At 34.0% G+C, this 15,378-nt stretch overlaps 1 protein-coding gene and 1 long non-coding RNA gene across 2 annotated transcripts in view; both read left to right on the top strand.

Moving 5' to 3' along the window:
* Positions 1-6,759, top strand: part of LOC150101601 (dnaJ homolog subfamily C member 17) — a 189,431-nt gene extending 182,672 nt beyond the window's left edge. Inside the window, exon 10 of the mRNA XM_090400693.1 lies at positions 6,423-6,759. Within this exon, the coding sequence (XP_090256819.1) occupies positions 6,423-6,671 (249 nt within the window). The 3' untranslated portion in view covers positions 6,672-6,759. The remainder of the gene's footprint in view (positions 1-6,422) is intronic.
* Positions 6,760-13,874: 7,115 nt separating this feature from the next.
* The window catches only part of LOC150101602 (uncharacterized), a 56,371-nt gene continuing 54,867 nt past the window's right edge, over positions 13,875-15,378 (top strand). Inside the window, exon 1 of the long non-coding RNA XR_016549021.1 lies at positions 13,875-13,931. This is a non-coding gene — a long non-coding RNA (uncharacterized LOC150101602). The remainder of the gene's footprint in view (positions 13,932-15,378) is intronic.

A 15,378-nucleotide genomic window follows, 5' to 3' on the forward strand; every position in this document is an offset into this window, starting at 1 on the left:
ATACCATGCGGTTATAAAATTCTTTGTAAAAGGTTTAACACCAAAAGAAATTCATTTGAAGTTCATAAAAGTTTATGGGCACTCTTCTCCTTTGTTTTCAACAATTAAGAAATGGGCTGCCGAGTTTAAACACGGCTGTACCAGCCTTGAAGATGATCCATGTGAAGGACGTCCAAAAAGTGTAATAACACCAGAAATCATTGATCAAGTGCACGATATGATATTGGATTACCAGTGAGTCAAAGTGTGTGAAATTGCTGAAGACTATAGGCATTTCAAAAGAACGTGTAGGATATATTTTGTATGAAGAATTGCAAATGAAAAAAGCTTTGTGCAAGATGGGTGCTGCACTTGCTCACAGCAGATCAAAAACGCACTCCCATGAACATCTCTGAATAGTGCTTGAAGCATTTTAACAAGAATAAAACTGATTTTGTGCATCGATTTATTACTTTGGATGAGACTTGGATTCACCATTACACACCAGAATCCAAAACAGTGGACAGAAGTTATTCAGCACTAAAGAGGACAAAGTCGGTTCCATCAGCAGGAAATGTCGTGGCATCAGTGTTTTGGGATGCTAAAGGCATTTTGTTTATTAATTATCTTGAAAAGGGTAAAACAATAACCGGGGAATAATATTCCCTGGTTAATCTTAAGATTTGGCTCCCTCTGACTTCTATCTCTTCCCAAAAACTAAAACTCTTCCTTGCTGGTCAGCATTTTTCTTCGAATCAAGATGTGATTGCAGCAGTAGAGGGGTATTTTGCAGAGATCTTACCGAGAACCACTACAGGGACAGGATAATGGCACTGGAGCATTGCTGGAATAAATGTATTAGTCTTAAGGAAGATTATGTGAAAAATAAAAATAATTTTGAAATTATAAATTTGTTTTTTCATTGTTATGCCGAGAACTTTTCAGACCACCCTCGTATGCTCCCCAGAGTTGATTTAAGATTAGACCTTGGTTTTTATTATGTAGAGTCAGACATCTTATCATCTTGCTTGCCTCCTTAAATTTAAGTGCATAATTATTAAATTCTATGTATGTCATATTTTAGTCACTATCCTAGTGGACAGCTTATTCCTTTTTAGTGTATCTGCCTTATTGTTGCTCTGTTAGCAGTAATCATTCTCTTGTGCATGGGATTTTTTTTTTATTACCATATGTTCCATTTATTTACCACCAGGTTCTGAGTTAAATGAGATTAGCCTTGATAACTTTATATTGTATACTTGACAGACCTCTCTCCTTCTCAGACTAATAAATATAAAAGTGGATGGAAAACTCAATTCAGTTTGACTCAGTAATGAACTCTCTCCTTCTCATGTTAATAATAGACTAATAAATATAAAAATGGAGGGAAAACTCAATGTAAGCAACTTATTTACTGTAAAATTTTTGCCTAAGCATCATAGGCATTCATTACAAGATTATAGAAAGGCAATTAAACTATAACAGGTAATTCTAAAAAGTGTCACTTTAGTAGGTAATGTAAGATTACTAAAAGTATCAATTTCCTAACTTAAAGAAAAGTTTAGATGTGTGTGTATTGTTGACCATTTTAGTCATCTTACATTAGCTACTAAGATGGGATTTTTGAGAATTGCCTTTCTATAATCTTGTACTGAAAAACACGTATGACAGGTGAAAATTTTATAATAAATAAGTTGTTTACATGAGTTTTCTTCCATTTTTTACTTATCATTATGCCAACTCAGTATTCTGGTATTGAAATTAATAATAGACTCAGTACCTTCTTCCATATGTTTACATGCATATATTCTGCAATAGGTCTTATAGTTTACTCCCCTGCTATTATTGTGCTGCTCATATGGGAAGTCAAAGAGAACATATATGGATGCAGTCATTTTCCTGTTCAGGCTGACTGGAATGCTTTTCCTCATCTTGCAAAATTTAATGCTGAAGCATTCATTCAAACAGCTATCAATGACAAATTGTATTATCCAGGCAGACAGCTGCAATTCCAAAAACATCATCTCGATTTCCACTCCATCCAAAGCCTTAATGGAACCCTGGATGCCACACAGCCTAGAAATACAAGCTAGAGCATGAAGTATATTTTGTAGATATCCTATAACATCAAATCTCACATGAGATGTCAAAGTCAACAGTAATCTTGGATTCAGTTTGTCATCTATTAATTAGATAGATGACATAAAGAATCTGGAATCTCTTTCTCTATATTTTGTTGTGCAGTGAGAGAAGGAGAGTCTGAGAAGATGATGGAAGATATTTTATCATCTTATAATAGATATCATTAGGCCCTATTGCATTGGAATGAGAGAGAGGGTAATATTCCTTTTTAGTCTCTCCTTAATGAATGACTGTAGCCATTTTGCACTGTTTATTTAATTAATAAAATATATATATATATTAGATTCATTGTTATTGTACAAACAACTCCTTTAAGAGAAACTCCGATCCCTCTATAAGATTAATTGCAAAAACCTACATAGCTCAGTGGAAGTGGCGTTTGCACTCCTCAGTACCAAACTGCTCAAAGAAAGAGCATTATGAGTTTGATTCTAGTCATCGACTAGAGGAGCTTTTTTTTCTGAGCCTTTTTTCAACCAGTTCCCAAGCTAGTCTATCTCTGGCATGGGCAAGTGATTTTTTCTCCTGGAAACTTGGGATTTTCGTCCCATAAACTGAAGATAATTGATCATAGAACCCACACTATTTCAGACATCTAAAATATTGTGTTAGGGGCCAGGAGATAGCCACACTTATTAGCTGTCTCTTCACTGTGTGGCGCTTAAATTAGTGATAGCCTTGGGTCATCTATCTCTGATTGGCTACCAGTGGATGATTGAACTGCCTGCTCAGTCTCCAAAAGTTAGATAGCACTAAAATGGCCTCTCTCACTCCCTATAAGGGAATAAAAGACATTAACTGATTTTATTAATTAAATAAACAGTGCAAAAGTTGTATAGGATAAAATCCAGAAATGAAGAGTAGATATACCTTAGAACATAATGGTTGTGTTGTTGCTGAATCCAAAGCCATTGGGAAAAAAAAATTGCTAGAATCTCAGCAGCAACTTCAGATTTTCCTGAATTTTAATACTGAAAGGACAACAATCAGCAGCTGAACTTTTCAACAAAATGGACTAGAACCATTCATTAAGGAGGAACTAAAAAAGAGCTAATACTCTTTTTTTCTCTCTCATGCCAGTACAGTAAGACCTGATTCTATCTATCATGAGATGATAAAACATCATCTTCTCTGGCTCACCTTCTCTCACTATACAACAAAATACTTACAGAAGAAGAGATTCCAGATTCTCAGCATAAGTTAATTTCATTGCCATCCCAAAACTAGGAAAAAGATCTATTACAAGCAAATAGTTATTGATACCTATTACTCTGACCAGCTGTCTTTATAAGATATTGGGGAAAAATGGTAAATGCAAGACTTCTCTTCAACACAGTGTAATTTTTGTGCTTCAGAAATGAGTACATCTGGTTTGATGTTCTTTGACATAAAAAAAAAAAGCTTAAGACAGCCTGAAGATATAAAACATAAAAAAAAAACTCTATATAATCTATTCTTATGAGACTTCATCTGGTTTATATCAGAAACATTCTCTCTGGCTGAATCTTCCAAGTCTGATTGGGAAGCACACTTTATCCCAGCCATTTTGCAAGAAGAGGGCAATCCCTGGAGCTCTGTCTTTAGTGTGACTCAACTGAACAGTTTCCTTCCATGTGCTTTATATGTAGATGACTTCACAATATACTGCCATTCTTTCTTGTAGTATGAGGATTATTGAAAGGCAACTTCAACAGGTCATTGATCAGCCTGTCTCTTTGTGGGCTCTTAATAATGTATTTGAGTTTTCAGCAGGAAAAAAAAAGTGTCTGCGCACACATCTACCAAAAAGACACATTACATCCAGATCGAGAGTTAAGGATGGAACAAACTATTATACCATTAGCAACAGAAGCCAAGTTCTTAGGACTTGTTTTTGACAGAAAGCTTACATTCCTTTCCTACATTAATCAACTTAGAGAAAAGTGCAACATAGCATCGATCCTTTGCACACTCTCTCCTTTACAGAATGGTGAAACAAGGAAAAGTTCTGCTCTCCCTTGCAGAACTGTAAACTTGGAATCCATAATCAAGCTCTGCTCGAACAAGTGCATGATAAAGGTGAAACAAGGAAAATTGATTTGTACGAGCAGAGCTTGATTATGGATTCCAAGTTTACAGTTCTGCAAGGGAGAGCACACTCCAGTGGTTGGATCCTATCTGTCATCAAGGTATGCGAATAGCTACTGGTACTTTGCACACATCGCCCATTCAAGTAACTAAGCCTGGTCTGTCACTTCAACATTGACAGCATTCCTCCATGACATGTTTACACTCCATCCTGCAACTTCTCACTGTGCTAACTACAGAAGTCTCATACTCCATTATCTCTCTACCTGCAATTGTTTAATGCACTTTGAATTCTTACCCATCTGTACTGATAGTTCAAAATCTTAGACCTCTAAGTTGTTCTGCTGTGTTTCCTGACTTATTTTATCCAGACAGATACCATTTGATTGCAGTAATTTAATTATACAGTAGAGTTGCATGCAGTTCAGTTTATATTCTGCACATTAAAGAAAACTACTACCAGAAATGTGTAATTTATACAAATTCATTGAGTTCTTTATAGGCTATCTCTTCTCATATGTACAATCTACATTCAGCACTTTATGAGGTTCTGCAACTGTTGCACAAAATGAAAACCCTTAATTTTGATGTTTTGATCGTGCTGGATTCCCAGACACATTGGAATTAAGGGAAGTGAGATGCAGAGATGCAGATGCTAGATCAGCTTATACTTTTTCCACATACTGTTTTTCAGTCCTGTATACATATTACAGACAGTTTATAAGATCAAAGCTGATTATCCAGTAGCAGTCATCATGACAGGAGGCACTGATAAAGCGAACAAGATTAAGCTTGAAATTAAGGATTGGCAATCTAGGTTTTTGTAGAAACAGAGGAGAGGAAGCTGTTCTTGCTAGGCTCTGCATAGGTTCACAGTCACCTTACACATTCTTATTTACTGAAAACTGACCCACCTATGTGCGAGCAATGCAACATATGTCTCACCATTTGTAATGCTCTGGTGGAACACCAGTACTTCACACAAGAAAAGAATGAAGTTTTAAATTTATTTGTAAAAAAAATTTACTGGTGGAAAAAAAAATGCTATCAATAATTATACCTATTTCCTTAAGGTATATTATTATCATAAAATATTGTTGTCCTTGCACCTATAAACCAACTAACCAATTTTCTTTCACAATATTTTATGATAATAATATACCTTAAGGAAATAGGTATAATTATTGATAGCATTTTTTTTTCCACCAGAGATCAGGCTAGAACAAATTTATAACAAAGCTTTAGATTTATCTTACTTTTGTGTAACGTAAGTTGTGTTGTGTACATATGTATGTTTTCCTGATGATGGCCTTGATATAGAGGTCAAAACATCGAAGGTTATTTTCTTAATTATGAGTAAAGTAATTACTCCAACACGTTTGTGACTCCATGAATTTTTCACACAGATATTATGACAGGCTAGCACAGTTTTGTACCATTGCTGCATATCCATCCCATTTGCTCGTCCATCCAAGGACGGGTTGAGTCCCCTCCTAATGAGGGGTTTACTGGCATATTAATTCAGCCGGCTCGCCACTCCTCTGCTGCATCCCGTAAGGGCGGTATTCTTGACTGTAATCCGTGTGTGTTCACGGGGCCGGTTTGCCTGCTTGCAGGATGAAAAACCCCAGATAAACTAGTGGGGGAAAACCCTGCTTCCCATGTCCAAGACCAGCTAACTTGGCTATGGCTGAGGAAGATCCTTAAGCTCCTCACATCGTCGACGGGAATCGAACCTGGGACATTCCTTCCCCAGGCATATGGTTGCGAACCACTAGGCTAACCGTGCGGACTTGCTGCATATACATTATGATAATATAGCACAATGAGATTATGATGACAGCCTTTGAAAATATACTCCTTGAATTTTCTCTTTGCACATTTCTTAATTTATTGATGATGCTCTGTGTCTAGTGACCTATTGCTTATTGTCTTTCATAATAGTGAAACAGCTGATTGTGTGTGGAGGGGTGGGGGTTCTGTGTAACCATGAAACCAACTGGACACCGAGTTTTTTTAAATGATTTGCATTAAGTATTATAATCTTATAATCTTATCTCTATTTATTCTCAACATGTTTGTGAGGATGACTTTAGCTGCTATCCATATTTGTTATGGTTTGTTCTTTAAAAAATAGTGTTGCTTTACATAGAAAAACAAATTGTAATTCTCTGTTCCCTTCCAAGAATACGAAACTTTTTATTTTTTATTTCATTATTATTTATTTATTTTAGCAAGCTGCATATGAGTTTGAAGGTGGTTCTTCAGACAATCCTCTAACTCTTATTTGGATTCAAGGACAGCCTGATACATCGTCTGTCAAGAAGGGTGTTCCTGCTGGAAAAGGTCGACCTCCTGCCCCACAAGAAGGAAGTACTTTGACCTCAAGAGATTATGAGAGCTTAGTATTAATGAAACTCAGACAAGCTGAAGAACGCAAAAGATTAATCCAAGAAATGATGGCTGATGAAAGTGATACTTAGTAAATGATACTATTTTTTCAGCAGTACATGTATATATCTTTCATTATATTAATCTTTATAAAGCTTAATAAAGATCTGTAAAATTAGTCATCTTTGGTAGATAACTTTATTTTTTAATATGCAGTTCAAAAATAAGTTAAATTCGAAATATTTTTACTCCTTTTTTTATCATTTTATGCTGTTGCATTAAATCAGTTTAGAATACAGTAATATCCTTAATGCTGTTCTGGATATAAGTGCCTAGTATTCTTAGAAAAGAGAATATTAACTGCGGGCCTAAAAGACTGTATTGTTGTGTGAGTATGTATATTTATAGAGAGAGAAGGTGTTTTTTTAAATAGAAATCTTATACACACAAAAGTTTTGAACCCACAATGCATTAGCTTATCAAAACCTTAACTTGCCAGTTCTGTGATGAGTTTAAAGTTTGTTAGGTAGTTAGATAAATAACTGGATGGTAGATGTGTTTCTTCTCTATGCTTCCAATAATGGTGTTCATACCAGGTGAAATAGATTTATCCTGTCATTAATGAAAGTACCAACAGGATTGATTAATATTTTGCCTTTAGCATCAAGAGGTATCAACAGGCTAGAACAAAGTTATGCTAAATTTAAAGCAGGTAAAGCATCAAAAACAAGTTTACGTATTTCCTTCCACTGCATAATTATTATTAGTAACAATTAAGGTGTAATTAAACATGTGCTGGAGCCTCCGTAGCTTAGTCAGTATAGACGAAACCCTTTGGTCGGAAAGACCTGGGTTCGATTCTCGTCAGTGATGTGATGAACCTTTATCTGGTCTCTTTCAACTAAAGGTGAGTTAACCGGTCTCTTACAGAGGTGGAGAGTCTTTTCTCCCGGTAACTTGGGTTTTCCATCACTCAAAACAGGCAAGCTGGTCCCATGAACACACATGGCAACAGTCATAAAATATGCTACAGCAAGGAAGGCAACGGGAAACCACCTTGCTCATAATCATTTCTCCTAGTATGGTAGCATATAGTTACCCCCACACACACACCCACCCACCAGCCATATGGCTGAGGGAATAGAATAGAATAAACATGTGCTGAAGAATATAGCATACTAAATTGAGGTACAAGAAAGAATCATATATATAAATCCACCTCACATAAGAAAGGTCATAAAACCTAGGACACAGCAATGCTGTTGGTGGTGTGGGGGAGGGTTCAAATGAATGAAGTGTATTTTAACAGCTGGTCTCAGATCATACAGCAGCAAACAAATTAATCCGAACATTCACATTTTAAAGAAAAATTTTAAGTTTGCAAGAAAATAAGTAGTTAAAACTCCAACTTTATCTAATGATTTATGTGTACTCCTCTGTTTCTAATAAGTTCATTAATTTGCCTAAGCATAGACTCTACCAATGTGGAACACATTTTTCTTATTTCTGCATCTCTAAACCATACTTCTATAATGGATTGCATTAAGTTATCCTTTGTATCACATTTAATTTTCCAAGTCTCTTTTTCACTATGGCCCAGAAATTTTCCATTTTATTAATGTCAGGAGAGTCACCTGGCCACTGAAGCAATTGGATGTCTTGATTTTTTGAGTAACTCTTTTACTTTTTTTTTTTTAAGTGTGGCATGGAGCGAGATTCTGTTGAAAGATGAATTCTTTGTCTTTCTAGATATGATCCTAGACCGTCATGTATAAAATAAACCACGGACACTTTTTAGCTGGGTGTTTAGGAGCTTGTTGAAGGTGACAAGTTCCTAAGCAATCTATCTTCAACTGACTGTTATGTCAGAAACATTAATCCCACTAGCCTGCTAAGTCTCTATTAAAGTCTACAGCAGACAATCTTGGATTCGTTTTGCTTTTCCTAACTAATAAATGATCTTGAGTAAGTGTAATTTTCCTTTTCTGTCAGGAGAAAAGGTACCTCTCCCTAAACCTCTTTAAAATCATATTAACTTATCCATATTGTAACCAACACCATGCTCATTGGCAGTTTGTCTTTGAGTCATGGATGTGTGCTGAGAAAGAGTATATATTTTTGAACGCTTTCTTATAGATATATCCATTTTATAACTACACAGAATGACTAAAATACTATGAATGTCAACTTGTTTACACTCTTAAAAATGCATGACACTATTAAGAAACATTGTAGAGACAGTTAAAACATGCAGCATTCAAAGTGAACTAAAACCAAAATCGAAAATAGTAAACTGAAACCAAAACTTGATGAAAATTTGGCTTGTTCTGATTAATTTGTTTAGTACTGTAGTTCCTTGGGAGAAACTGAGGGTGGCTGTTCCAAAGAATTATGGGTCGATAAAAGAAGAGAATAAGAAGTTGGCTCAATAAGTTTGATGCTGAATTGTATATAGTTGATAATCAGCAGCTACTTGTGTCTTTTACATTCCTAGAGGAGAGTGAGGGAATAATGGTGGTCAGTTCAGTGGAGCATTGTGCATAAAAATAATAATATAAAAGGCATAAGATAAATATAAAACATCCATGAGAAAGTGATCATATGTTAAGCTGCCTGCTTCTGGAGCTGGATAGCATCAAGTTTATTTTTTGGAAAGCTTTTAGATGCCCTATCCCAATTGTGAAAACAGTATTCTAAGGTGAGTAAATTTGAGATTTATGTAGTGTTAATACTTGCATGTGAGAAGTAGTATCCTGAACAGAAGAGGATGCTAAATCTTTTGAAAGTTGAAGATGCTATGAATATGATATGTTTGTTTTAGGAGAGGTTTGAGGTGTAATGTGTTTACAGAAATCTGACTGGACTGGTGATATGAGTAGTATCAAAGATGAAAAAAGCAAAATGTGAACTTTCTTGTAAGAAATAACATATAATCCCGATGGAAATTTTTTTCACTTGGCTATGCTACCAATTATATATTTGGTTTAATCCTTTATCCAAGTGCAAGCAAACAAAGTTTGCACCTGAAGTATTTTCAGGACTGGGGCAACTCGTGGCAAAGGTGGTATAAGTTTGCATGGTGGTACATATCTGCAAAGCACATCTCTTTGCAGACATGTATAATGCTATGTTTTAAGAGAAGGGTCACTACCCAGACCAGTTTCAACCTTTATTGAGGTCTCATCAGTGGGAGCCAGACCCAGAGGTGGTGGTGATACTAGGGTGGAAGTAATGGAGAAATCATATTCCATATGCCAGTTGCCAAAAGGTGTCGCACCTTATTATTAAAATTCTCTGGATTAGAGATAAGTTGATGGAAGTTTTTTCACTTGGCTATGCTACCAATTATATATTTGGTTTAATCCTTTATCCAAGGCAAGTGATGAGAACTTATACCACCTTTGCCATGAGTTGCCCCAGTCTTGAAAATACTTCATGTGCAAACTTTGTTTGCTTACACTTGGATAAAGGATTAAACCAAATATATAATTGGTGATAGACATGGGCCAGCTATCTCTGATTGGCTACCAGTGGATATCGAACTGCCCACTCAGTCTCCAAAAGCTAGATAGGGTTTAAAAGGCCTTGCCTACTCCATATAATGGAATAATGGCATTAGCTTATTATTTATTAATACAATAAATGCACATGGGTACACTGGGATAAAAGGGAAGATGAGGTGTATATTCCTCCACAAGTCACTATGTTCAGGCAGGAAGTGTTTTTCATGTTCACCTAACGTTACTTGTAGTGCAAAACATAGTTCATCTCTTGAAAAATCACATATCAGCTACACAGTTTCACAGTTTAGTGATTTTACTTCCCTATTTATCACAGATGAACAAATACACAATGCAAACATGCAGTATAGAAGAAACGATGATATTCATTAATTTAATTTCCTTTTTTAGTGATAATCTGAAAAAAAAAAGGTTGTAAATGTATTGTGCATTAGTGCTATAGGTGGATGACCAAGGTTAGATAACTTGGAAACCTTCTCAAGAGAGTATAGAACTTTTGTCAAGCTACTTATGGCCTTCAATAAAGACCAATAGCGGTCTCATGATGGTGAAAAAAATTTATCTACCACCTAACGACATTTATAAACATCTGTTTCATGGCAGGATTCATCACAGCCTCTTCTTGTTAGAAAGTAGAAATACTATCCACTTGGCCAAGAATAACCAGTACACTTATCATTAGAGCTACAGTAGATATGTGCTATAGTGTACAACTATAACAAAATAGACTGTAATGAATTACCAAAAAGTTCCAGCATAAGACCAAAAGAACCAATGCTGTTTTAAACTCACTATTACAAAGAGTTAAAGCTCAAAACCGTCACAGTAGAAAAGTGAATTTTCTTGCTATATGATGAAACAAATGATTGGCAGAAACCAGAGAACACAAAAACACGTGAAAAATGCATGAGCAATAAAAAATTTAAATGTATTTCTAATTTGTTCATGTGTTTCTAGCTCTTTTTTTTGAAATTCACCTATAGTAACTTGATGTTATAATGGACTCCATTCCCTAAGGGTTCATTGCAGCAGGTGTCTACTGTATTAAATAACTTAGAAATCAACAAAATTCACACAACAAAAGCATACAAATCAATTTTACAAACTTACATATTAATGTAATTTTTTTGTTCCAACATTATACATGTAAATTTATAATATTGGAAGAAAAAATAAGAAAAAATGTTCAACGTCTATATCTAATTCAGAGTATTTTATTAATAAGGTGTGACACCTTTTGACCACTTGTACATGGAAATATGACTTCTGCCTTGCCTCAACCTTGGTATCACTTTTGGGTCTAGCTCAGTGCGACCACCACTAGTACTTCGTACTAGATCTAATACTTTTTATAAATTTTTAGTGTTTTAGTATGTTCACCAACAGATCTAGTACATTCTTCTTTCTGAATAATAACAATAACAACATGAGAGTTAGACATATGAGTCTCCCATATATGTCACATTCAGTGACACAAGCATGATTTCTCTTTTCTTCCTCTCCCCTCTCACTGTTCACTACCCCCCCCCCCGCCGATCCCATACTCACACAATCCAACTGGCATTAGCCAATGAAAATATATTCTTTGCTATTCAAACACTTCTCACGCGTTATAAGAGTATTACAACAATTAAAACAAGTGGAAAAATTAAATATTTTAATGAGTAACTGACTTTTAGTGATGCACAGTGTAATTTAGATTCCCAATTATGTAAAAATTTTGCTCCACATTTTAAAGTTCAACAGTAAGATATCATCGATGTTGTATGAATTTCAATTCATTGCTCGTAGTTTGATTTGAAGTAGGTAACTGTTCAGTACAGTGGGTTTGAAGTCCAGTGTTTTTTATTAATTTTATTAACAAAAACATCTTCAGTTCTTCATCAAAAAAAATATTATTTAGATTTTCCTTTTAAATATGGACGAGCGGCAAGAAAACTTTCTGAATTTAAATTTGATTCTAAATTTCAGGGGAAAAAAAGTGCAGTGCATCAGCACTTATATGTGCATATACAGACTGTTTTTACAGCAAAATGCCACTTGCTGTAAATTTTCCTAATGTTATTGAAGAAAATAGTTATGAAGAGCTTGATAGAAAATGACAACTATTGAAGACTGTAGAAGCATTGAAAAAAGGTCAAAAATTCATGGTTTTTTGGAATAAAGTTTTTGAAATGAAAAATACTCTAGGAGAACAAATGTTTCCTAATTTAACATCAGTTAAAGTTATACTGTGCTTCTCTCATTCATCAGCAGTAACTGAAAGAATATTTCCAGCAGTGACAATAAATAAGAATAAAATAAATCAACTACAAACTCCCTTGATGAATGGACTCCTTTTGACAAAAGAAAAATTGAAACATGTTTCAATTTTTTAATTAATTTAGCAAAATCTGATAAAAAAAATAATGAATAATTACTTCCAGTGTTTTTTCTTGTGAGTGGGAACCCCTGTATATATGTAAATAGCATATTGAATAACTGCAAATTTAATGTTACATCATTTTAAACATTAAAATGCGAATAAAAATTATATGGTAAATTAATACACGTTAAGTGCTAGAGTTACAATTGGGACTTCTGTTATGATGATTGACAACTGCAGCTCTTGGACTCATAGATGACTACAGTGAGGTGACGTTTCTCCTTTTCATATCTGTCATACAGGTATTAATTTAGCGTTAAACATTGAATTCATCTATGATAAGGTAATAATATCATAAAATGCCCTAAATAGAGTGAAACGAAAGCAAATAAAAATTTAGTATTTTTTTTTCAGATTTAGTACCTTTTTCCTGCATAAGTTGGTACGAAATATTTCTGCTGATCTAGCTCCCACTCATGAAACCTCAATAAAGGTCAGAACCGGTCTGGGCAGTGACTCTTCCCATAATGGATATGTATAATGCATAGCATCATTATACATGTCCATAAGTATATGTGCTTTGCATTATGGGATACTAAGGCAAGTAATGTGAAGTTATTAGCCTCTATATACAAGTAGTCCAGTCGTGAAGTTACTTCACTCGCAAATTTTGTTTATGCTTGAATAAAGGATCAAACCAAGAATTAAATAATAAAGAAACACATAAAAACCACAGTGATATCTTTAATTAGTAAAAGGACAAATATTTCATACTAAAATTAATATTACATCTTCAGCATGTTACAGTAATAGGAATGGAATACAAGCAAAACGTTCAGTGGATCACCTATTAAAATACAATTGTTACCGCGTGCTAGGAAATCATAGAAAATAACAAATTTAATCTATTAAGATAAATGAATTTTTACATAAGATAAATCTCCTTTCTCTCTCAAAGATCTGGGAGACTTTTATCTTATGTAAAAAACCATTTATCTTAATAGATTAAATTTGTTATTTTCTATTATTTCCTAGCACGCGGTAACAATTGTATTTTAGTAGGTGATCCACCGAACGTTTTGCTTGTATTCCATTTCTTTACTGTAACAGACACTGAAGATGTACTATTAATTTTAGTACGAAATATTTGTCCTTTTACTAATTAAAGATATCACTGTGGTTTTTACATGTTTCTTTATTATTTAATTTACTATGCCACAGGTTCCTCTAAAAATTTAAATCAAGAATATCATTTCTTGGCATCTTTAATTTATAGTAGAACCAAGTGAAAAAACTTTCACCATAATGAACCCTAATACAGTGATATTAATGACATTATATTGCTCTAAATCACAAAAAACAAATGCTTATTTTACAGGTGTCAAATAATACTAGAAGTAAATCTGAAATAAACATCATTCTATAAAAGAAATGGATCATGAATTTAATGAAAGATTATAAATTAAGTAAGTAATTATTCTATAATACATCGGGTTTTCACCTAGTTTTAGTCAGTTTTTTTTTTTTTTTTTAGTTAACACGTTTGCAGTAAAAAAAATGGTTTCTTGAAAATAGATGTTATAGTTCGCCTTGCTATGGATCTTATGCTTCTTCACTGAAATTCAAGATTTAAGTCTTTTAGGGCTATCACTTCAGAATAGTGGATTTTATATTTCTGCATTTGGTTTCATTTGAATGTTTATCAAAACAATTCACTTTTAACTTCATATTAAAAGTGAACATTTAACTCCCTATTTAGATTTATACATCTAAATCACTTTCTGTGGAATCAATAGACATCAGTTTCTCTGTGCTATGAAGACTTTCTCTGCTATCTTCTCGGGAGTCAGAAGATAGTAACTTTTTTTTACTTTTTTTTTTTTTTATGTTGGGCCCATACATGAGAGGTCGGTTGATCAATCTAAAGTATGATCAATCTAAATCTTAGTACTGTATATGGGTAAACTATCAAATGCCTCTAAAATTAACTGAGTATTTAAAAATATATTAATACTGTCATTTTGAGTATCAAAACTTAAGCATTTTCTGAAATGTTCCTTTAAAACAGTTCAATTTATTTTATTTTTTTAATCTTTAGAATTCATATTCTAATTATGCTACATTTCACAACAAAGCCAAGTCAATTTTTTTTCCTTTTTCCAGAAAATACTTAGAACTCATTTTTCTTGATTTAAACTAAAACATTATTCTTCCAGTAATAAAGACATTTCATATTCTTACATGCTAAACACATCAGAGAACACTGAGAGTGACTTATTGCAAGCCTTCATCTCAGCATTCTCTGTATAAATAAATAATACTAGCAATGGAATAACATATATGAAAGTTTTTTATTAACCTAGAATTTTTGCTCTAGTATCAAGAACAACATCAGCACGACTTTCAAATTAAACAAATAGAAGAGAAAACCAGAAGACTCAATAATGAAAATTGGTGAGATCCTTGAATATGGTCTAAAAATGCTGAGGTCCTAACTGCATTAAATTATTAATTCTCGGAAAAAAAAAACTAATAATTAAGGAATGTGTGGAGAAGAACTGTTTGTTATAGGAAGATAACGTTAGACAATCATTTCCGTTCAGATTTGTATGATGAAGCAAAGTTTTACACCTCCCTTTGTATACATGTTCCAAGAGATAATTGTTTTTGTGAAGGACCTTAATCTTATTTCATCTCCACCAAACATCTTTGATGTTTGGTGGAGATGGCATATTCTGCAAGCCTCCAGACTGTTTCCCCTCATGAAATTTAATATAATTGAGATGCTCATCACAACAAACAGTTGCAGATCTACCAGCATGGCTAAAGTAGGATAACCCGCACTGGCAGAATTTGATAGACCCCAGGGATGGATTAAAGGTAGAAGTTTATCCTTTTCAAAGCTCAGAAAAA

The sequence above is a fragment of the Typopeltis vanoorti genome, chromosome 11 (assembly GCF_054136105.1).
Source record: "Typopeltis vanoorti isolate ZY-2024b chromosome 11, IOZ_Tvanoo_1.0, whole genome shotgun sequence".
In the NCBI taxonomy this organism is placed as follows: domain Eukaryota; kingdom Metazoa; phylum Arthropoda; class Arachnida; order Uropygi; family Thelyphonidae; genus Typopeltis; species Typopeltis vanoorti.